Source organism: Dipodomys spectabilis, unplaced genomic scaffold (genome assembly GCF_019054845.1).
Source record: "Dipodomys spectabilis isolate Male_0828 unplaced genomic scaffold, ASM1905484v1 ptg000069l, whole genome shotgun sequence".
Lineage (NCBI taxonomy): Eukaryota > Metazoa > Chordata > Mammalia > Rodentia > Heteromyidae > Dipodomys > Dipodomys spectabilis.
The window spans coordinates 3,043,849-3,068,194 of NW_024870746.1; the positions used below are offsets into that span (position 1 = coordinate 3,043,849).

At 39.4% G+C, this 24,346-nt stretch overlaps 1 protein-coding gene across 6 annotated transcripts in view; it reads left to right on the top strand.

Moving 5' to 3' along the window:
- The window catches only part of Aim2 (absent in melanoma 2), a 45,382-nt gene extending 28,217 nt beyond the window's left edge, over positions 1-17,165 (top strand). Inside the window, exons 2-7 of one of the 6 annotated variants that reach the window (XM_042681966.1) lie at positions 5,179-5,390; positions 5,950-6,231; positions 11,823-11,974; positions 13,787-14,209; positions 15,681-15,869; positions 16,679-17,165. In XM_042681966.1, the coding sequence (XP_042537900.1) occupies positions 5,970-6,231; positions 11,823-11,974; positions 13,787-14,209; positions 15,681-15,869; positions 16,679-16,729 (1,077 nt within the window). In that variant the 5' untranslated portion in view covers positions 5,179-5,390; positions 5,950-5,969 and the 3' untranslated portion in view covers positions 16,730-17,165. Of the gene's footprint in view, positions 1-5,178; positions 5,391-5,914; positions 6,232-11,822; positions 11,975-13,786; positions 14,210-15,680; positions 15,870-16,678 lie in introns of all 6 variants that reach the window. The other 5 variants (XM_042681969.1, XM_042681964.1, XM_042681965.1 and 2 more) reach the window with 5 other exon arrangements.
- Positions 17,166-24,346: the final 7,181 nt, after the last annotated feature.

Below are 24,346 nucleotides of genomic sequence, written 5' to 3' on the forward strand. Positions count from 1 at the left end.
GGGGTCATCAAGCTTTTCTAAAATTCACAATCAATTATTTTCCTCTCATTAGTGTCCCATCTCAGATCTTTGTCTATGACTCCTGGGTCACGTGTTGCTACTCTAGAAGACATTAATTGATTATGTCAAACATCTTTTCTGATGTATGTTTATTGGGTATACTAGTAAATTGTTCACTTATATTTTTTGTCCAGCTTTTACAAAATCATTTGTGTTTTTCTTACTGATACACCATGTTCTGTATATTCTGAAAGAAAATCCTCTATTAGTTATAGACAGTATTTTCTCAGATTTTAACTTGTATTTTCCTCTATTTACTGTGTGTGCATTTTCTACAAAAACATTTAGAACATGTACACACTCAAGTTTGACATAATTCTCCTCTCTGACATGTCTTTTTGTGTACTATTTGAGAAGCTTGCAAAAAGTCCAGGCAAGATGGCTGAGTAGAAGCTTTCTCCATTTGACCCTGTGAAAGAGAAGAGTCAAAGTAACAAGGAGAGACTATATTCTGAAGAGAGGAAGGGGTGAGGTAGGATCATTGCAAACTACAAGAGATTGAAGAACTGAAAAGTATGAAGAAGGAGAATGGTAACAAAAGGCAAATTTAAAAAGAATGTGCAGCTTCATCCTCAGCTTCTTGCAAGGAGGGAAGGCAGGGCTGGGGAGCTGAAACTTCTACCACAGGTAAGCCAGGCAGCCTTGTGACAAACAGACTAGCAAATGCCTATAATAGTAGCCTTAAACCCATTGTGAGTGTTTAATGTGACAGTGAATTCTCCTGAGAAGACAAGAGAAGGTATGTTTTTGCTCGTCATATCTTAGAAGATCTATAACAAGGAATTATCTTAAGAGGGAGCCTTTTGTTTAAGACTGAACTACTTCAAGGTCTGAAACAAAAAGAACAATCAGGACGAGGGTGTCCTGGGAGGTCATCCTGCAGGGTCTGGTGGAGATGGCCACACAAGGTGAACTTGGAGCAGGGGAGGATCTGATGAAGGTCTGCAGAGAAGTTTAAGGAGCAGGGATCCCAGTGCAGGTGCACAAGAAATATGAAGAAGGAAAAAAAGATAACGTTACTTTTCCAGAAAAACAACATCTTAAAAAGACAGTCAAATGGCAGTGAAGTTGAAATCTCAAGCAAACAAGTCAAAAGACTGATTTAAAAAGATCAATGAAATTAAAGAGGACACATAAAAACACCCAAATGAATTCAAAGAGAATACAAATAAACAGCTGAACAAAATAAGGAAGACAATGCAAGATACAAAGGAATACTTCAATAAAGGTGTAGAAATCCTAAAAAAAATTGAATAAAATTTTGGAAATGAAATGCTTAGTAAAGTGAATAAAAATGGACTTAATAGACATCTACAAAATGTTCAACATAATAGAGAATGCACATTCTCCTCAGAAGCCCTTTCAGCTTTTTCCAGAGTAAATCATACTTTAGAACATAAAACAAGTCTTAACAAATGGAAGAAAATCAGTATAACTTCCTGTATTTTATCAGATAATAATGGAATAAAAGTAGATATTAACAGGCAAATAAGCTACAGAAAATATTCGAAATATATGGAGACTAAATTAGAATGAAAAATGTAAACAAAAGTATCACATTTGAGATACAAGGTAGTTCTAAAAGAAAAGTTTGTAGCTATGAGCATTTATATTAAAAATTGGAGATCTCAAATAATTAATTTGATAATATTTAATCACTCTTCATGAACTAAAGAAGAAATGGACAAAGCATACCTCAACAAAAATGTCCTGTAGAAATGGACAAAGCATACCTCAACATAACTAACAGCTATGTAAGCTGGGTACTGGTAGCTTATGCCTAAGATCCTAGCTATCTGAAGATCATGGTTTGAAGCCAGCACAGGTAGGAAAATCTATGAGACTCTTATCTCCAACAAACTTCCAAAAAACTTAGATTGGTGCTGTGGCTCAAGTTGTAGGACACTGATCTCCAGGACAGCTTCCAGGCCCTGAGTTCAAGATCCAAGACCAGCACACACACAAAAATAATGACTATGACAAACCTATAGCTAAAATCATTTTAAATTGGAATAAATCTTTACACACTTGGCCTGAAGTCAAGAATAAGAGAAAATTGTCCACTCTCCCTACTCTTAATGTGGTACTCAAATTTTTAGCCAGAGTAATAACACAAGGGGGAAAAAATAAAAGGAACACAAATGATTAACTTTTGCAGATGATATTTTCCTAAACTAAAAAGACCCTAGATTTGGCATCAGAACCATCTTAGAGCTGACAAACACCTTCAGTAAAAGCAGAATTTCTGTTGTTGATACAAAACTCAACACCTTTTATATGTATGAATAGCAAATAGGCCAAGAAAGAAATTATAGAGAAATGTCATTCATTATAATCTTTAAAAAAACACTTTGGAACAAACTTCACGAAGAGATGACAGACCTCTACAATGAAAACTATAAAGCACTGAAAAAAAAGAAATTGAGTAAGACATTAGACAATGGAAGGACCTCTCTTGTCAATAGATCAACAGAAATATTACGAAAATGGCTATAGTAGAGATTCCCATATCAAGTTACAATGTTATTTTTCACAGAAATAGATAGGAAAATGCTAAGATTTATATAGAGGCATGAAAGACCCCAGAAACAGAAGCAATCCTGAGTTAAGAAGAGCAATACTTTCAAGTATCACAATGCCTGACTTCAATTTGTACTACAGAGCCATAGTCATAAAAATAGCACATCACAAAATCCAGCACATAGGCTAATGGTACACAGACTCCGTAAATAAACATACACCACTATAACCATCAATTTCCCATCAGAGGTGCCCCAAACATATGTGGAAAACAGCCTCTGTAACAAATGCTGGGAAAATGGAATATCTACATGTAGAAAACTGAAGTAAATCCCTATCTCTTGCCCTGTACAAAAACCTATGTAAAATGGATCAAAGACTTTTATGTAAGACCTGAACCTTTGAGACTACTACAGGAAAACTTAGGAAAAACACCGGCAGGTACAGACACAAGCAATGACTCCAATGCATAGAGCTCCAATACATCGGGAAAAGAGCAAGCATTGACAAATGGCATTGCTTCAAAGGAAGCAATTGCCTCTTGCACGTCAAGGAAAACAATGACCAGAATGAAAAGATGGCAGTGAGTTAATATCCAGAATTTATAGAGCTCAAAAATTAAACAAAATAAAAATTGTGCGACTCATAAATGGGAAATGAACAGACATACTTCTTAAAAGAATTATGATGAATGGCAAATGATCTCATGAGGAACTGATCAACATTCTTAAGCAAATTGAAATTGCACTGAGATTTCATCTTGCCCCAATGAGACTGATAGACATCAAGGAAACAAATGCACTTTTGATGGGAATGCAAATTAGTGCAGCCACCATGGAAAGCAGTATGGAGGTTCCTCAAGAAAAGTAAAATAGAACTACCATATAACCTACCCTTCATAGGCATATATGTGAAGGAATAAAATTCAGCACAAAATACAGATAATCTGTGAAACCATGTTTATTGCAGGTCTATTCACAAGAGGCAAGTTATGAAATCAGCCAAATTGCATATCAACAGATGGATGGATATAGAAAGTATACTATATACAGACTAAGAAGTAATATTCAACCATAGAGAAGAATAAAACATTTGTAGGAACATAGATAAAACTGGAAAACATCACAAGAATCAAATTAAGCTGGACTCAGAAAGATAAATATCACATATTTTTAAGTGCATGTGGAAGCTAGATCTTAAAGAAACGAATGGACATGAATGTAAATTCAGGCCTACTTCAGGTGAACCCACAAAAGTTGGGAGGCAGGAAAGAGAGAAGGAGGGGGAAAACATGACTGAAGTATGCTGTATGCTTGTATGGAAAGGCTATAAACTAATGTTTTACAATGACAAGAAAGGAGGTGCATGGGAATATGGGATAAGAATTAGTAATAGAGGGGTAAATATGATCAGAGTGTATTCTAAGTATGTATGGAAACATGACAATGAAATTTCACACATGTACAATTAATATGTGCTAATAAAAATACAGTAAAATAAACTTCCCTTTCACTCCATATGAGAAGTTCTCCATTTTTTCTTCAGCAACTTTACTGTGTGTGTGTATGTGTGTGTGTGTGTGTGTGTGTGTGTGTGTGTGTGTGTGTGTGTGTGTGTGTGTGTGTGTGTGTGTGTGTGCTAGTCTTGGAGCTTGGACTGTGTCTGGGTACAGACCCAGTGCTTAATTGGTGATGAGAGTCTCATGGACTTTCCTGTCCAGGTTTGCTTCAAACTATGATCCTCAGATCTCAGCCTGCACAGTACCTAGGATTATAGGCACGAGCTGGTGCCCAGTCTTATTTACTTTGATATTTAATCCCCATAAACATATATCTTATGTATGCTCTGAGATAAAGATACAACATTTTCCATCTATTTTTCTGAACACTCTCATAAGTACCTATGTTTCCCTTGTGATTTACAGTGTCACTTGGACTATACACCATGTTTTGTTTGCCTGTCTTAGGGCTTGAACTCAGGGCTCTGTCCTTGAGCCTTTCTGTGCTCAAGGCCAGTGTTCTACCATTTGAGCCATAGTACCACTTCTGGCTTTTTCTGAGTAGTTTACTGGAGATAAGACTCTCATGAACTTTACTGCCCAGGCTGGCTTTGAATAGTTAGGATTACAGGCATGAGCTACTGGTGGCCTGCTATACACCATGTGTTTTCATTTGTTTGTTTGTTATTTGATCAGTGTGGGACTTGAACTCAGGGCCTGGGCGCTGTCCCTGAGCTCTTTTTTGCTCAAGGCTTGTGCTCTACCACTTTGAGCAACAGCACCACTTCAAGTTTTTGAGTGGTTAATTGGAGATAAGAGTCTCATGGGGACTTCCCTGCCCAGGCTGACTTTGAACAGGGATCCTCAGATCTTAGCCTCCTGAGTAGCTAGAATTACAGGTGTGAGCCACTGGTGCCTGGCTTATACCATGTTTTTAATATGTACTATTTCCACATTTTATTAGTTGACCTTATCCTATTCCATTGTCACATTGCTGTAATTATTCTAAATTTATAACAAGTATTGACATCTACTAAGAATGCTATTTCTTAATAAACATTTTGACTTATTTTGCACATTTTTGCCTTTATCCTTTCAAGCAGGTTTTAGGTTCATTCTGAGAAGTTCTGTGGAAAGCCCTTGGAAGTTTTGCATGGATTAATTCGACCTGGTGCTTACTTCATTTTATTGAATCTTCTCATTAAGAACACATATTTTCAGGTGAATGAGGACCAATGGAGCAGAAAAAAAAATCCAGAAGTGGACCCATTAATATCTGGACAGCTGATTGATGAGACTGGTGCAAAGGCAAGTAAGTGGAGGAAGGCTTGTTTTGGCAACACATGCTTATGAGAAGGGCAGATCCATTGCGAAAAACATCAAGTCAGAATTGCACCTCACACCATATACAAAACAACTAAAAATAGATCAGAAGTAGGAATATTAAAAGTCCAAACTATGAAATTATAGACATCAGTGTGGAAGAAAGTCTGATACTGAGTTTGGAAAAACAACTAAATGTGAATGTGATCCATGAAAAACTGTTTACTATAGACATATGTCAGATTTTCCAAATTGTGTGCTTGAATACAGGCACTGGGTAGCACGTCACATGCCTCAACACACGAATCCACCTTTCAAGGATAGGAGAATGGACCTATTCTGTCATCCAAGTGTTGTCTCCAACCTCCAAAGATATCCTTGCTGAGCCTAGAAAGTGTGTTCTTAAGTTTCACAAAAATCTTCTTTATGTACTGCAAACATATGGTGTGTTTTCCCTCTAAAGATGCATCTAACCATTCACCATGATTATTTTGCTTGTGAAACTGTTTTCAGGTGGTGCAGTGTCCCATAGTTTGGATTTTTTCCAGGTTGACCCCAAAGCTTTGAGATGGAGAGTGAATACAAGAAAATTCTGTTACTCGAAGGCATGGATAATCTCGACGATGAGGAACTGGATAGGTTTAAGTTCTTCCTTCCGGATGAATTTAACATCCCTAAGGGCAGACTAGAGGCTGCAAACAGGACGAACTTAGTGAAACTGATGATCCAGAGTGAGGGTGAAGTGTCTGCTCTGACGAAGACCATCAGTATTCTCAAGAAGTTGAAATGCATGAACTTGGCAAAATGTCTTCAGGAGGAAAAGGAGAAAGGTATATGGGAGAATCCCACTGCCCATGACATCAGGATAAGATCCTCAGTGCAAGGGGTGGGAATTTGTTTGCTAAGGGAGTCACCTGCTCCTTTGCCTGCCTTAACTGGGAATGGCTGGGAAAGTGTTTGATACAAACCCATATTAGTTTCCACCACCTGTTCCCATCCTCAGGCCTTCACTGTCCATCTCGTCACCTCTTCTCTTGGCTGGTCTTTGTCTCCAGGCCACTGGCATTGTTAGTGCTCAAGGTACCATTTATACACCAAAGACTTAAAAGGTCACAAATAAATTACAGCACTGAGCTGAACATGGTGACTCTTTCCTATATTTCCAGCTACTCAGGAAGTGGAAATCAGGAGTATTACTGCTTTAGACTAGAAAGTGCAAAAAATTACTGAGTCTCCATCTTAATGAAAAAGCTGTTGAAACTGCACTGTGTTGCATGTATGGAAATACCACAGTGAATCTCCCTATTATTATACATATATGTTAATGCAAACATAAACTTTCCACAGATGGACTCTCTATAGAACATTTAAAAAAACAAAGAAAAAATAAGTAAAATATAACAGCTAGGCCTGGTGCTTGTTACACATGCCTTTTATCCCGAGTACCTGGACAGCATAGGTATAAGGATTATGGTTGAGACCAGCAAGGCACAAAAGTGAGACCCTCCCACCTGAAAACTAAGTAAAGCAAAATGGACTGGGGGCGTGGGACAAGTGGTAGAGCACCTACCTAGCAAGCACAGGACTCTGAGTTTGAAACCTAGGAACACACACACACTTACACAAAGAAATTATGACACTGAAAAGTCATAACCTGGAGTAGGAGGCACCTTTGCCTCCTCACAGACTGCCTACTTTCCTCCGGTGCCAGTCTGCCTCAGTTCCAGAGAGCCTGCCTTTCTTCATGGAATACCTTTGCCTTCCAGTTCATGGATTTTCTCCATATCTCTTTATCTCCCATGTAGATGACAGTATATGTTTCCTAGGACATGATGCCCATGTTTTACATTATTTTATCAACCACAGATCAATCTCAACATATTATCTACATTTTGCATAAGCTTCTGGGGTTTTTTTTTTATCCCTAAGAACAATCTACATATCCTGGCTTTGTATCACAGTCACTACAAAGAGCCAAGGAAATAATGTCTTTCCCCAGGAAATCCCAAAGTGAGAGACTCCAACTTAAATAGGCTTAAGATTTTTAAATAAAACTGAAACAGTAAAGGCAGGAGTGACAGTGCGCCAGGTGCATTATACTCATAAATTGGACTGAATTAAAACCCCTTTGTACAACTACTTAAAGATAATTTTAAGTCCAAAATAATAATAACTATTGCAGAGTATTTGTGTTTATACAATGCGAATACACAGAGTCCCATAAGTGATTTCTAAGAAAGTTAAAGACAAACTAGATAATTTAAGTGGAGACATATGCACATAATTTCACAGAAATATTAAGTATTGCTTAATATGCAAAGTACTTACCTCAGACTTAAGTGCTAAGCACTATTTTCATTGGCTTAGGGAGAAGTTAGAAGATGTACTTCCTAGATCTGGCCACAGAGTGTCAGTAACTACACATAATTATTCTAAGTTTTATCTAGGAGTGTTGGCAAACAGGCTTAAGATTCTCAGGAATTTCTTAAATAAGATTTCCTCCTCCCCCTCCCCCTCTCTCTCACCTTCCTTATCCCCTCACTCCCTTCTTCCTCTCCCTCCTTCCGTTTCTCTCCCTCCTCTTCCCCTCCTCCTCCCTGCTTCTGACTAATACCAAGTTTCCCTGAGTGAAATCTTTCTTCCATTTTGCTATTCTAATGATTCTAGAATTTAATCATGCTGATTAACTAAAAGTGATTCAGTGTTAGGACCAGATTGGGCACTCATCAAGCTTTGTATGCTGTACAAGAAATGAAAATCCCACCCAACGTTATTTTGAAGCCTTCTTGGTATTTAGCAAGTTTATTTGTGCCATGGTCCTCCTAGCTATTTCCTAAGAAATCAGTTTTTGTTTTGTTTTGTTTAAGTTTCATCTTGGATTTTTGATGCAAATTCCTTTTCTCATGTATGTTTGCATGCTGCTCTTCTCATGAATTTTGGGAGAAATCTGAAGGAATCTTTAATTACAACAGAGTCAATGGTCAGTACATGAGAGAGGCTGCTGTAGGAAGATATAAAAATATTAAGGCCCAGAGGCAAGCCAAGAAGGAAGCTAAGAGAATCTGATCAAAGTCTGTGAATGTCCTGTAAAGTTAAAATAATTGGGATGATAAATCAAAAAGCAAAAGAAATTATGCATCTGATTATTAAGGGATTTATGGTAGGATGATACTCTCTTCCAAACATTCCCTTGGCACCATTCTCTACCAGACAAGAACTAGTTGATGGGATGGTATGGAATGATGTGGTAAAATCTCTTTGCCTCCTTTAGCTTATTTTGTTTCAATATAGAAAGGACATTTTAATCTCTGTACTGCTCTGAAAGTAACCTTATAGAACTAACTTACCGTGGGAAGGTTAGTTTCATTTTATTCTATTTTATTATTGTTTTGTTCTGGTATGGGGAACTTGAGCTCAGGACTTGGGTGCAGTCACTTAGCTTTTTTGCCAAGGCTAGTGCTCTACCAGTTGAACCACAGGTCTATTTTCAGCTTTTTGGTGGTTAATTTGAAGGAAGAGTTTCATGGATTTTTCTGCCTAGACTTTTCTGCAGCTTTGGGCTGCAATCCTCAGTTCACTATAGGTGTGAGCCACCAGTATCTAGCTTGACTGATTCTTAATAATTATCAAGGTTCTGGTCATGAAGCAGGGAGTTAAATTTAAATTTTGGTTATGCTATTCATTTTCAAGAACATGTCATTTAACTTCTATCTATTTGTAAATTTCCCATTTTTTTGTTTGTTTGTTATTGACTTCTAGTTTCAGGTTGTTATGCTTGAGACATTCAATACATTTTAAGATTTGTTTTGTGATCTAAAATGTGCTCCTTTCTGGAAAGTGTTGTGTGTACTTGAGAAGACTGTGCATTATCTTCTTGGATGAATGCTCTATATATGTCTGTTAAGTTCATTTATTCCAAAGGGTAGATCAATCCTAATGTTCCCTTACCAATTTTCTATCTAGATGATTTACCCATTGTTGAAACTATGGCACTGAAGTCTCCTATTATTATATTGCAGTCTATTTCTCCCTTCAGATGATAATATATATTAATATGCACACATACATATATATATTCTACTAGGGGATGAATATATAGTCATAGTTGTTATGTTGTTTGATTTATTGACTCATTTATGGGTTTATAGTTACAGGAATTGCTTCTTTGCTCAGTGTTTTAAAGCCTGATAGAAGTATAGATTTTGCTCTTTTCTAACATATTTGCATAAAATATCTTTTCTATCCCTTCACTTTTTGTATATTTCTACCCTGTAAGAAAGTAAGCATTTTGTAGTCAGCATGTAGTTGCTTATTCTTTGTTTATTTGTCTTGTAAATCACTTAACTATGTTTTATCTTTTGATCTGAGCTTGTATCTTACTACTGAATTTTCCAGGTCAGCGTCTGTATGCTCTAGAGTTTCTGTTTTATTTAAAGTATTATTTTTATGTTCTTGTCACACTTCTCACTTTGGTTGAGAATCACTTTCCAAATTTCTTTACATGGTTTATATTTTCATGTAGTTCTCCTGTCATCTTTAAGGCATTTATTCTGAATTCTTTTTTTAAAAAATTCAAATCATAGATGTCTGTTTCTTTAAGGTCTATTTTCATTTTAAAGACACCCAGGAGCACAGATGAGAAACTTTGTGGTAAACCTCAATGAGGGAAATACAGGACATTTTCCCGAGTCTAAATTTAGTCCAAACCTGTCCATCAGGTTTCCATGTGAACATACACCTATTTTTTTAGTAGTGTTCTATTTATTTCCCTGATGCTTTGTGGTCTTCATACCCTTGCATTGGTATCTGCTCAACTGAGAAAGCAATGACTTTTTCTGGCCTATCCAGGCCTTTATAAGTGCTTTATGGCCAGGATAGGATAGTCACTATTTAGCCCAGGTGGACATTTTGTAGGAACCATCTGAAATCAACCTTAGGTAAATACTTTTCTGTCAGGTTCTAAAGTTGGGCTGGGCTATTGACTCTGCTCCAAGGTTGAATGTGGTTGCTTGCTCTATGGTCCAGTGAAATCCCTGGCTGGATACTACAACCACGTGCTGATGTTGACTGGGCTCTTTGATCATCTTTCATTGGACAGAGCTGTGGACTGCAGTCCCTGGATGGACACTACTTCTGTATGGAATCTGTATTGTGGATGAGCTGCACACTGGGTTCTGAAGCGGGTCAAGGTCTTTGAGGTTGCTGCTAGGCAACTCACCCTGAGCAGGATGGGAGGCATACCCGACACAAATGTACACCCTTGAGCTTGTTTCCTATCTAGGGCCCCAAGCAAAGCCTGTAGGATGGGTGCCAAAACTAGGTTACATCACTTCTCCACCCTTCAAAAATATTGATGGAAGTGAGCTTGCTTTTCTACTTGCGAAAGCCTTAGGGAGAGGAGCTCTGAGGTTGGGTGGGGTCACCAGTCAGCCAAGTTCAGAGGATACCCTCTACTGATAGGCATACACATACACCTACTTACCAGACTGGGCAAGCCATAAACAGAGCACGAAGTCTGAGTGGGGATTTGGCCAGGGATCTGATGCCAGCAAGCGTGGAACCTGTTGATCATGCGTTCTAACAACACAATGCTATTGGGAAGTCGTTTGGGCTGGGAGTCTCCATTGGCCAGAACGTAAAAAATCACCAAGATCTGTGCCCTAGTCACATTAAGGCTGGCCTTTTTCTTTTCGTCTCTTTTCTTTTTTCTCTGGCTTGAACTCAGGGCCTGGCCACTGTCCCTGAGCAATTTTGCTCAAGGATTATGCTCTACCACTTCGAGCCACAGTTCCACTTCCAGTTTTTGAGGGAATAATTGGAGATAGGAGTCTCACAGGAACTTTTCTACCTGGGCTGGCTTCAAACCAGGATCTCAGATCTCAGCCTCCTGAGTAGCTAGGATTATAGAAGTAAGCCACCTGTGCCCAGCCAAGACAGAACTTTTTCTTTGTTTCTAACTGATCCCCAGTGGTCTGGCCCTGCTAGTCTGTTTAATGTTTCTCATGGGGAAAAACATAAATAATCCTCCAAAATACCTCAGCATGTGAAGCTGAAATGTTCACCTTCAGCTCTCCCTGCTTAATGTGGGAACTGTGGGCCCAAGAGAATTGTCCCTGTGTGACACTGTGTCAGCTCTGTCAGATGACGAACAAAAGCAAAACATTCCTATTACCTCCTAGCTAGTAGCTGTCTTCATTCTGTGGCCCTGAACGGTGTCTCTGATTCATGCTGAGTTATTTATCAATGGATTCTTGTCTGTGCCTAGCTGCTAGTTGGATTCCTGTGAGAAGGTCTGGGACTCCTGTTCTGGCCTTTGTCTGGTATCATGGTTTTGTTCTTTGAGATACAGCATTTTAAGTTTTCGGTCACCCTTGTTCATATCTTCTGGGTTAATATGTCATTTTTCTTTCTAAACAAACAGTTGATAAAAGATACACCGAGAATGAAAAGAAAAATGAAACGAAGTTAGTAAGGAAGAAAAGTGACACTAAGACAAGTTCTGCTGAGCATGTAGCCAGTGGAGATGGGGCCACTGCTCAACCAGCTGCCCCAGCAGTCTCTCCTCCAGCTAAGGTAGGAGGAGCTGCGTGGAGTGGGCTTAGTCCTTGGCAGAGTATCCTCTAGTCTTGGTTCCTATCATTATGCCCATTAGGGCTTTCTGGTCTTTATCTCACAGTATGCGAGCAAGATTCTACCCCATAACCTGACTAATTTAGACTAATTTAGAAGGAAAAAAATGAACTCCAAATCATGGGCAAACTCCTATGGAATCTCTGCCATGGCCCCAACATAGTATCACATCATTACATCTGGGTTCTATTTGATTAGAAGAAAACTCTGACATGACCTGTTGTTTTCCGGAAATACAGTTTAGAGAACTGTCAGGATTACTACCCCTGAGGAAGTAAAAGAAGTAGGAGGATAGAAGGACTTTCAAGTTCAATGCATTTGCAATGAAAGCATCTGCCCATGCCATGGTCACCCAGGAGCTAAGAATGTCCCCTGGAGTTGTCATAATTTGGATGAGGGGGAGGCTCTCTATATATCTGCACTGACCAAGGTGAGGTGAAGGAGTTAGATATAGTTATTCTCTCAGCCTCAGTGAGAATGTTGCACAGGGCCTCAGTGAAGTTGACATTTCCCTGCTTCAGTGCTAATTTAGTCTTGTTCTACCCCTCCAGTGTCCTGAATCCACATTCTATTTCCCCTGGAGAGATCCAATTCAGAAACACAATTCAGCTTACAGACTTGTTTTTCCCTCATAGTTCCCTTTTATTCTGCACAGTAAATTGCCTTTTAAGAAGTACTATTTGCTTCAAAAATAGACAAAAGGCATGTCTCATAGCTCTTAATTTAGGAGGGAAAAAAAGATGAGGATAAAATGATCTATAATTATATAATCTAAAGAAAATAATATTTGACATTGTTAAACGTCTTTCTAATGTATTTGTGTCTCATATCTGATGATTTATCTATAAACAGATTATATACTATGTTTAGGATCTGTCCTTTACTAGATCAGTTATAACAGAATCTAAAGCATGTTTAATATTTGCCTCATAATCTAGTCTAATATTTCTTTAATCTCCATTTTTCTATTTAAATCATTTCAATTATTTGGAAGTAAAAGTATCAAAATATAATACAAATAACAAGATACAATTTCTCATATATACCTTAGTATATAGCTAATTATTTCTAAAGGAAAATTCATAAAGTTGCCATTTATTCTCCATTATAACCCCCCCCCCACATCATTCATTTGTAGTATCCCTTTCCCAGATCCCTTCCTTCGCTCAAATTTATCTTCATGTGCACTTTTTTATTAGGCATAGAGGGATGTCTAGAGAGTTAATGAGCCCCATGCAGCCTACTGAGATCCCTTACCTCTATTCGAGACTAAAATGCATACACAGGATATTATTGGAGAGATTAATGTGCATTGTAATATAATTGATTTTTTAAAAGAGCATTTAATCCCTGTGCTTTAATAATGTTTCAGGGATTTGATGCATATTAATAATATATGTTATCATTTGTAATATATTACCTCACCTAGCATGTATATTATATATTATTGCAATATAATATACCATGTCATATTGCACAGACTATTAAATTATTCTATCAGATGGCAAAGCAAGTGTTCAGATTCAAGGAGTCTGCCTCCAAAACGTGCTATCTTGCCTCATTTGAATTCTGGACTTGAAGTAGTCCTTCTAAATCCCCTCCTAAAATCTAGATAATTCTAAGTCTCAAATGTCTTCCTAACCTCTCTTCATCTTTCCTTCTGATTCCATCTGTCTTTGCCTGGCTTCCTGAAGTGTGACATTGAGTGACGGGAGGCTCGAGTCACAGCTCACATCTTCCTTCTGTTGTCTCCAGCCTAAACAGAAGCAGGTGGTAGCCCAGCAGGAAGCTGTGAGGCAAGAAGGCTTGCAGGAAGGCCCGATGACAGTCATGGTGCTGAAAGCAATGAAGCCCTTCAAGTTTGAGACCCAGAGGGGGCAGCAAGAGATGTTTCATGCTACAGTGGCTACCGACAGAGATTTCTACTTTGTAAAAGTCTTCGATACACGACTTACAGATAAATTCTGCCGAAAGAAAATAATAATAATATCAAAATATTATTGGCACAATACTTTCCTAGAGGTGAATACTTCTTCAGTTGTGTTGGATGCTGAAGCTGACCAAAAGGTCAATGTTCCAAACAACATAATTAGGAAAGCTGGTGAAACTCCCAAGATAAGGGATCTTCAAACTCGGCCCCTTGGAACAATTGTGAATGGAGTATTTATGGTCCAGGAGGTAAAATCCTATCTATAATTATATATTGTTAATCAGAATAACATAATCTCTACTCTGAGCATTGCTTTCCTTCTGTCCTTCCTTCCTTCTGTCCTTCTTTCTTTTCCTGTGGTGCTTAGGTTTGAGCTCAAGGCCTCTTGCTTGCTAGGCAGGTGCCTCTTGCTTGCTAGGCAGGTGCTCTACCACTTGAGCCAAGCTCCCAGTCCTTTTTTTCTTTGGTTATTTTTCAGATCCATTCTTGTGTTTTACTTAGGGTTGGCCATGAACTGTGATCCTCCTCCTATACCCTCTTGTGTAGTCAGTATTACAGCTATGTACTGCCACTTTCTGGTTCATTTGTTGAGATGGGAGCATCTTGCTGGCTTTTTGCCTAGACTAGTATTAAATGTGAATCCCATAATCTCTACCTCTGAAGTAACTAGGATTACAGACATGAACCACTAGGAATGGCCCATATTGAAATTTCTTTTTATGCTGTAGATCCTGAAAAAGGATTGCCATAAATTTTATCTACAGTGTTGTTTTTGTGTTTTATACATACCGTCTGTATTTTAAATGATTATCATTATAAATTCAAAAAAGAAAACCTTCATTGAGTAATAAACCAAGGTTTTGGGTTTAATTGGCATGGAAGATTAATAAGCAAGGCTAGGTTAAAGAAGCGACTTCCAGAAGGAAATACAAGAGTTAGTGTGAAGAAATTTACTAGAAATGAGGAAGCATGGAGAGAATCTAGGTACTAGCCATGTGTCAGCACAGGCTAGGTCAAGACCTGAAAAGCCACAAAGAAAGACCCCATTAATTACACTCAGGGCCTGATCTGGGTTAGTTTCAGAGGAGCTGATAGGCAAGAGATATCCTATAAAATGGAAGTATAAAATGATAGGAAATCATCATTCTTTCTCTGTTCTGAGCTTTCTGTTTAGCCAACCATCCACTAATATGGGTTCATTTAGTCCAAAAAGTCTTTTTAAATCTCAAATATTGCCAGACTCTTCCAAGTAACCAATGTACATCCTGTTTCCTTTTGACCCAGAATTAATCAAAGATGATTTTTTTCTTCAATTACTTACTCTTAATTAGGTTCTTTTCTTGGTCTTCATGGGCTTATGTCTCTCCTGGACTTAATACTTTAAATGAGTCACTTCTAACCTCCAGACTCTTTCTTTCTTCTGTCTTCTGGTCACTGGCTCTAGAGAATCTTCAACTTCTCTATCCCTCTAGGGGTTGGTCTCCCAAAAGAAGGGAGATTGGGATGAGGAAGATGGACATAAGAAGCAGCAAATTCTCAGTAAGACACATCTACCTCTTTTATCTGAATTGCCATGTATCTGGCAGACTGCTAGTTTTGAAGTTAGAATTTTTCCTTATATATTTTTTTAGAGGCTGCTTCCGGCACATCTTAATAGCTGCTTAATATGATTTTCCTTAATCAGCTTATCAGAGACTGAGTATTGTTTTTCTTCTACAGAAAACAGAAAAAGAAAATGGTACATTATTTGGCCTCAACGATGACACAGGCACTATGAACGTATTGGTGCTTAAAAGTCAGAACAAAATAAAATGTGAGAAAGGAGATAAGCTCAGACTTACATTCTTTGAGCTGTCAAAATATAGAAGAAATCTACAGTTGATATCTGGAGCTCATAGCCAAATTACGGTAGGAACTGCATGGAAGAAAGCCAATTCTTCAATGGGATGACTTTTGTATTTTCTCTCAAAAGAAATAGGTACTTTCTGATCAGGAAATATCAGGATCTTCCTGATATATTTATACCAAATGTAATTGTGCTTATTATAATCTCACAGAACTAGGAGCCTCCCTTATAGAAAATATACAGCCTGGACACAATTAAGATGACATCCTCTATACAAGGAACACACACACACACACACACACACACACACACACACACACACACACACACACACACACACACTTGTTCTCACAGAGCCTCATGAAGAAATCTTACAAACACCATGGATATACTGCAGACAGCTTTCTGACAGTTGTACATTGAAATAGACAGACCATTGTCACATTTCTGTGAAGACACATTTCTGAGCCAGTCCAACCAGCCCTTCATCTATCACAGTCCCGGCTCCTATGCGGCCCTTGCACCCTCATGCCCACAGTACTGCTGGTACTTTGCTGCCAAATCATCTCAGCCCTATGATTCAGCTTTGTTCTGTCTCTCTGTCTCTGTCTCTGTCTCTCTCTCTCTCTGGGTCTCTCTCTCTCTTCTCTCTTTGTAAGAATGGTGTGGAGACTTGAAGGATCTGCCTATGTGCCCTGGTTAAGTAGGAATGGGTATCTCAGAGCAGACATGATTTGAGGGAGTGATCTAAGAATGAATAATGTAGTATAAAGAGGGGAAGGAGGTTATATAACAAAGGTTCACATACTCATTGTAAGCAGAAGAGATGGGAATTGATCAGCTGTGTCTGTTTGTGTTTTTCTCTATCCAGGTTATAAAGGCTAAAATAAACAAGGAAAATGAGATGAAGAAGACCAATTGAAGCCTACTCCTCCAGGCAGTATTTTGTTGACAAATCCCTGATGAAGTCTGTTCAAGCAGATGGTATTACCTGAGAGCAGAAAGTACACGCTCTTCTCCCACAAGGCCACAGGCAATCTATAAATGAAATCACAATGTTTGTGTCCCAACAAAACTATAAACACCAAAATTTAAAATGCATTTGATTTTCATGTGTCACATAAGGTTATCCCTTTGACTTTCTCCAAATATTAAAAAAATAAGCTCAAGTTTTTTTGCCTATTCAAAAATGTGTTGTACGCTATACAAAAATAAGCAACAGGAAAAACTGGACCCAGTGTCAGTTTGCCCATTCCTGGCCTCAAATAAAGTTATCAGCAATGAATTGTCTGATTATAGACTATTTAAAAATAAAATATATAGCCAGGTGCTGGTGTTTCATGCCTGTAATCCTAGCTACTTAGGAGGCTGAAATCTGAGGATCACAGTTCAAAGCCAGCCCGGGCAGGAAAGTCATTGAGACTCAATAAACCACTAGAAAACCGGAAGTGGCACTGTGGCTCAAGCAGTATTGGGTTCGCCTTGAGCTCAAGAGCACAGGGACAGTACCCAAGCCCAGAGTTCAAGCCCCACAACCTACAAAAAAAAAATTAAAATAAAATATATAGCAGCAGTAGGATAGATAGATAGATAGATAGATAGATAGATAGATAGATAGCTCGATCTAGACCAATGATTAAATATTTTAAAGGTGATGTAAATAATAAGATGACTTTGTGATGTTGGAAAAAAAAAGGTAGACCTATGGGAAAATGGATGGCAAGCAGCTCCACACATACAATTCTATTGTGTTTATTTTTTTGTACAAATTTATGAAGACAAAACCATGAAGAATAATTTTCTGCAAATAGTATTGGAACAATTGATAGTGATTTGAAAACTATTACATATATAAGCCTATATCTGAAACATTCACATAGTGAGACCAAAGGAGGATATTCTTAGGAGATGATCACAAAGGCTCAATAGCAACGTGCATATGATCATATAAAATGATGTTTATCTAAATGAGCTTTAAGGAATGGAAACAAGAGGGGTTTTTAATTTTACTGTTTGAGGTACTTAAAAAATTTTTTTTTCTAAGTTGACGTTAGGCGAAATGAACCCTAAGTTAAGGATTCAAATGTTTCTTCTTTCTTGTGATTGTTTCTAACATATTTATAAGATGATTTCTTTGTTGCTTTGCATGTCCTTCCCCCATGGTATAACCCCTGCTTTCACTGTATTTGATGCTGGTATAATTGTGGAGGGGAAGGGAAAAAACAAATTGTTTAAATAGGGATACAGGTGGACCCATTGCAACAGTGGATGTACAAGACATTACGTCAAAAATCGAACTCTTCAACTTAGGTGGGGGGGGAGGGGATGGTGGTGGTGGTAGTGGAATGGTGTGTGGGGGAAAGAGATAGGAAGGGGAAACAAAGGAGGAGGCTACAATGCTTGATAAGAAATGTACTCATTATCTTGCCCACGTAATTGTAACCCCTCTGTACAGTATTTTCACAATAAAATTTTTTTCTTTGGCTTATTTCCTTTTTGTCACTGTTTTTTATTTCAGTACCCTTTGTCTTGTATATGTTTATCTGATTTGAGGAGGAGATGGGGAAGCCTAGAAATGGTGGGACAAAGAGTGAACCAATTTAACAGTGATATGCATGAGCCACACATTGGAAATAAACTATACAAATTTTGGGGGAGAGGAGTTGGGAGTATAAAACTAGGAGAAAGTGAGGGAGAGGGTGACACTGTTAAAAAAAAAAGTACTAATTGCCTGACATATATAACTGTAAACTCTCTGTGCATCACTTTTACAATAAAAAAATAAAGAAAAATTAAAAATACTTTAACTATAGCCTGGCTCTGGTGGCTCAGGCTGGTAATCTTAGCTACCCAGGACGCTAAGATTTGAGCATCATGATTCAAAGCCAGCCTGGAGAGAAAAGTCCATGACACTCTTATCTCCAATTGTCCAGCATAAAACCAAAAGCTTTGTGGCTAAAATGGTAGAGGATAAAAAGCTTTGAATGACAAAGCCAAATGAGATCATGACTCCCTGAGTTCAAGCTCTAGTACATACACATAAACACACAGACACACAGACACACACACACATAAACACACACACACACACACACACACACACACACTGTAACTATAAAACTTTCAGAGGAAACAAACTCTGTGACCCTGATTAGGTAATTATTTTTTATATGTCATAATATTCAATGTACATATGTGAAAATGGAATAGGTAAATGATAAAAGGATGACTTTAATCAAGATCCATTGTTCGCACAAGCTGACATGTTGAATTGAAACTTCTTTGTACATTTGCTTAAGGATAGCAAAAAGTCTAAAAGAAAAAGAAAATGACTTTTTCTTTGTCACATGAGAGCACATTTATAAATAGATTGTTTGTGAAAATTTGCATTTTATCAAAATGAACCAATTTTCAAAAAAATGTTGAGAATATCAAAAGCTGAGTCATGAAATGATGATGAAAATTTGCTAGCCACATAGCCTCTTTCAGACCTCCCATCTGGAATTTATAGAGAACACAAATTTCAGTCATAAACAACTAACTTAAATGGATGTGTGTGTGTGTGTGTGTGTGTGTGTGTGTGTGTGTGTTCTCAATTGGAAAACAAGCACTTAAAGAGATAACAGTCATCAAGAGGGAAATACAAATGTAAAGTACAATGAAATGCCTTTGTATACTTATTAGGATAGTAAAAATTAAAAATATTCATCATAGCAAGTGCTGATAAGGCTGTTCAGTGTTAGTATTATGCCCACCTTTGGCCCTCAGCTCCACCCAGACCTGAGCGTCTCCCTGCCCTGGAGTTCCTGCCACACAGCTGACCACTCCCCCTCTTTGCCCAGACCCACCTGAGCATGCACCTGCCTCACTTCCTGCTCCCCAGACCCTCCTGCTACCTGGATAGGGACAGGTTCTATGTGTTCCCTCTCCTGGGAAATATGGCCCCTCTAATAAATCTTCTAATAATCTTTGTCTTGTGCCTGCTTGCCTTTGGGTGGTCCCCTGGAATGGATGTGAAGGATCTTTTCATTTGGTGTCAAAACCTGGGATAGATTCCCCAGTGGATTTACTCCACCCTCCACTTTGGATGGGGGTCCCACCAACTGCCCCAGGACCTAGCCTGTGGTCCTACACTCCTGTCGCCAGAGGAACACCAATGGAATTTTCTCATTGACTGAGCACTCTACCTGCTGCCCATCCAACACCGGCTAGTTAAGTCCTACCCCCAGGTAAGGACCAGTTGACTGGAGATATGGGTTTCTGATTTCCATAGTAAGGTCACCTGGGCCTTGGGCTACTGAGCCCCACCTCCCCCCCACCCCCCCACCCCCAATCCCCCACCTCCACCCCCCATCTGAGCAAAATCTTGGCCAAGTACCTGGATCTCACCACTGTGGTGTCCTGTGGTTGAGGGAACCAGGAATGGGGGACTTCCTCAATTGGCCTGTTGTAAAACCAAAAGCAGCTTTTAGTTCCAGGTCACTTACCATGGAAAGGACACAACTAAATTTCTTCGCAGTCAACTTTGGCCCCCAATTTAAAACTCCACTCCTGTGAGCACTCAGGCAGATAAAACTCCCTCCCCCTTCCCCTCCCCCTTTCCTCTCCCTCCCCCTCCCCCTCCCCCTCTCCCTTCTCCTCTCCCCTTTCCTCTCCCAGTCTCCCTTGCTAATAAGGGCTAAAATTAGCTCTCCCTTCTTCCAACTAAAGGTGGGGGGGGGGGGGGAGTCAGATGAATTTAACTTCCATGTTCTTCAACAAAAAGTACTTGCTATGCTAATATACCTGCTAGCAAGCAAGCCCTGGAAAATTTTTGCCTAGCCAGAGTAATTTGGTTAAAAGTTTATATTAGTGAGATTGGCAAAAAAATAAAAATAAAAAATATATATATATATATATATATCTTGCCACTAAAATTTCAGGAAAATGTAGGCTGGTATTCATTCTGCATACTTTAATATCTTTGCACACAAGAAGTATAAACTTGTTAAAACTGTCATCACGATGTAAAAAAATGGAGGTTTAAATGTTACCAAAAGTTTCAAAAGATTACTGCATTGTTTTAAAGAGGAACTTTAGCTAAAAGGTTTTCTTGTTAAGCATGGAGATTGTTAAATTCTGTTAAAGCTTGAGTTCTGTCTAGCACTGGCCATGTGGTGCATGCACCATTCATGCCACCTTGATTTCACGCCACTCAACTTGGTTCTGTGAATCCCCCCTCACCTGACCAGCCCAGGCACCGTTATGCCAGGCCATATCAAGCCTGTTTTAAACTGACCATGTGGTTCCATCATAATTAAACAAAATAATATTGCTAAAATTAAAAATACTTGAACAGCCAATTTTAAAGTCTAAGCGTGCTTTATGATCTGTGCACAAACATGTCTGTCTGTCTATTGGTCTATACGTAACATATGTAAACGATTATGGTTTCAAAGTTACCAAGTATTCTGCTTGCTAAAAAAATCTTTGTTAATGGAAGCTGTGATTGAAGCTGAGTTTCTTTAAAAATTTTGAGACCTGATGACAAACCAAAGAATAAACAGGCAGCTTTAAAGGCCTTAGGAAAGGAGTTAGAAAAGATGGTTTCCTTTGCAAAGTAAATGAAGTTGGTAGTTAAGTTGGCTGTGATTTACATCACTCCTTATTATAAGGTCCACTCCTGGAAGGTGAGCAGACTCTACCCTCCTCAAAGCAAGATCTCCGCCCAGTACATGCATTACCTAGGCAACTGACACACCTGGAAGAGGTCACATCTGCATCTGCTGAGGTCACATCTGAATTTGATGTGGCCACACTTTTCTCCACCCATACCCTAGATAAGGGCTAGTCCAGACCCACACACCCTCTTTCCCAGGTCTTTCCCAGGTCTCTCCCAGCCGCGTGGAGTGCCAACATGGCCTGGTGCCAGCGGGAACCATGAATAAACCTACCCCTTACCTGAATACCATGTGCTGTTCTTACTTGGCCTCTCTTTAAAAACCTGACATAAATGGTGCCATTTGAACCTGGGAAGGGCTTAAAGTCAGAATAGGTGGGATTCCTCTCCATTTTTTCTTTTGTTTTTTCCTTTTTTGCTCTAAGGAATACCCACAGTTCTGAAGGCCTTTTGCAAACCAGTCTGCTGTGGGCACAGCGCATCAATACCATTGCTGGCCTCTGCATCCACCTCCACTCTTCTACATTTTGGTGAGTGAACTACTCGCTAAGGGTTATCTGTCACTCAGTCTCTCTCTAAATGTGGGACCATACCAGAGAACCTACTAGGCCTTTAATCGAAAGGCCGGTCACCTCTGGAGCCCAGGATGCTTGACTCTGGTTTCTTGGCCACTCCTCTCTAGAGGGCTCTGTGGTAAGTCAGGACACCTCTTCCATCCGATAAGCCCTCCTTCACTCACTGATTTTTTTCTCTCCTTGCCTTTAATGGGGTGCTGCGAACTGTGAAACCCCTTTGAAATGCTTCCTGTGCTCCCTGGAAAGCCAGAGAGCCTAATTTTTTATGCCATTCTCAGATTTAGACAATTTTTGCCTCTGCAATGGTAAATGGGCAGAAGTCTGTTTACTTTCAGGCTTTCTTTGCTCTCTGCTAATCATGTCCAACTTTCTACATCTCTCCCTTTCTCTTTTCTACAACATTTTGGCTTGTGCCTTGAAGAGTGCGATGCAGGCTGGATCCCAGGGACCCCCTTCTAGGTTCCCTCTCAAAGGCTAGCCATTCTAGGCTTGATCTATTTGTTAAGGCTTTCTTTGCATTTTTTCAGAAGTTCTCCATCTTGGCCACATGTGGGTTAAGGGTTTGGCCCCATCTGACCCTTAATCTTCCACCAAGCTTACTACTCCATCCATCTATTCTAAGGTGTCCTGCTAACAAGTTGTTCTTTTCACAGACCTTGGTAACTGAGGCCCAACCATCTGATGTGCTTTGTTAGCAAAGATGTCTAAACATTGTTGTCAAAAATTTTAGGTTTTGAGTTTTGCCTTTTTTTGTGTGTTGTGTATTCTATACTATGTGGTTCTAAAATAGTGGGCATAACTGTGCTAAGATTCTCATCACAGCTAATGAATTTTGTCATTGCAGTATATTTGTTGCTCATTCTTGATAAGGACCAGGTAAGCTCTACTTATTCTATTTGATCTCCTTGTTGCTTTAATTGGAAATAATAAAGGGTTTTTATGGCAAAGATTGCAGTTCAAAGACAGCCTGGGCCAAAAAATCCCTAAGACTCCATCTCCCAAGTAACCTGCAAAGAGCCAGGCTGGAAGTGTGTCTCAAGACTCTTATCTCTAATTAACCAGCAAACACTGGAAGTGATACTGTGACTCAAAGTGGTAGAGCACTAGCCTTTAGCAGAAGTGCTCAGGGATAGTGCCCAGCCTTGAGTTCAAACCTCCTTGAATACCAACTGGGAAAGCCATCCCAGCAATGAGCACCTAGACTCAGCTAGTCTGGGGAACAAGGGACCATGGAGAGGAATAAGAGGAGATGATGTCATATCAGCCACTTTGTGCCTGCCCTTTCAAAATTAACCAGAGCTGGGAGGTCAATAGAAGTAAGAAGCCTGCCTATCTAGTGTCCATACCTGTCTACCTATTAACTGGACAGGAATTTACATTCTTGCCTTTGTTACCTGACTTCTCCTCTACCTTGTCATCAGATGGGGACATTTTTACCAACATTTTTCAGCCCCAAGTCCTTCCTCTTGCCATTTATTTGCTCTCTAGTATTTTTTTCCAGCCCCTCAATGCCTCATGAGACTTTCTCCAGACTTCATCCAAGAGACTTGCCTCCTCCAGACTTTATCTAAGGACTCACACCACCAAGGGACAGCTGCTGCTCACTGCCTTCTCTAGGAGGGGACCAAATTCCAGCCTTTTACCCCTATTGTCGACGTCCCTTGTCAGCAGGAAGTAGCCAAAGAGAATCTGCACCCTATTTCATAGTTATTAAAAGTCTGGAATGTAAAGTCCGCTCCTGGATGGCAAACAGACTCCACCCTCCTAGCAGCAAAGTCTCCGCCCAGTACATGAATTACCTAGGCAACTGGCACACCTGGAAGAGGTCACATCTGCATCTGCATCTGAATTTGATGTGGCCACACCTTTCTCCACCCATACCCCAGATAAGGCCTAGCTCAGGTCCAGATGCCTTCTTTCCCAGCTCTTTCTCAGGCCTTTCCCAGCCCCGTGGAGTGCCAACATGGCCTGGTGTCAGCTGGAATGATGAATAAACCTACCCCTTACCTGAATACCACGTGAGTAGTGCTGTTCTTACTCAGCTACCTCTCTTTAAAAACCTAACACTTATGTCTATCTATCCTAAAAGTTAAATATAGTAAGGCTCACGTTTTGTTTCTCCATTTTCTCTCCTGTGCACCTATCAACTTCCTTTAAGATCAAGGGACCAGAGTGACTCAGGATGCAGTTTGTTCCTGTGCATGGGAAATGCCCAGGAAACAGAACAAAGTTGTCATACTGCCTAAACCAGTGGCACCAACCTACAAAAGCCAGTGTAAGCAAGGTCTTTAACCAGAAGTGTGAC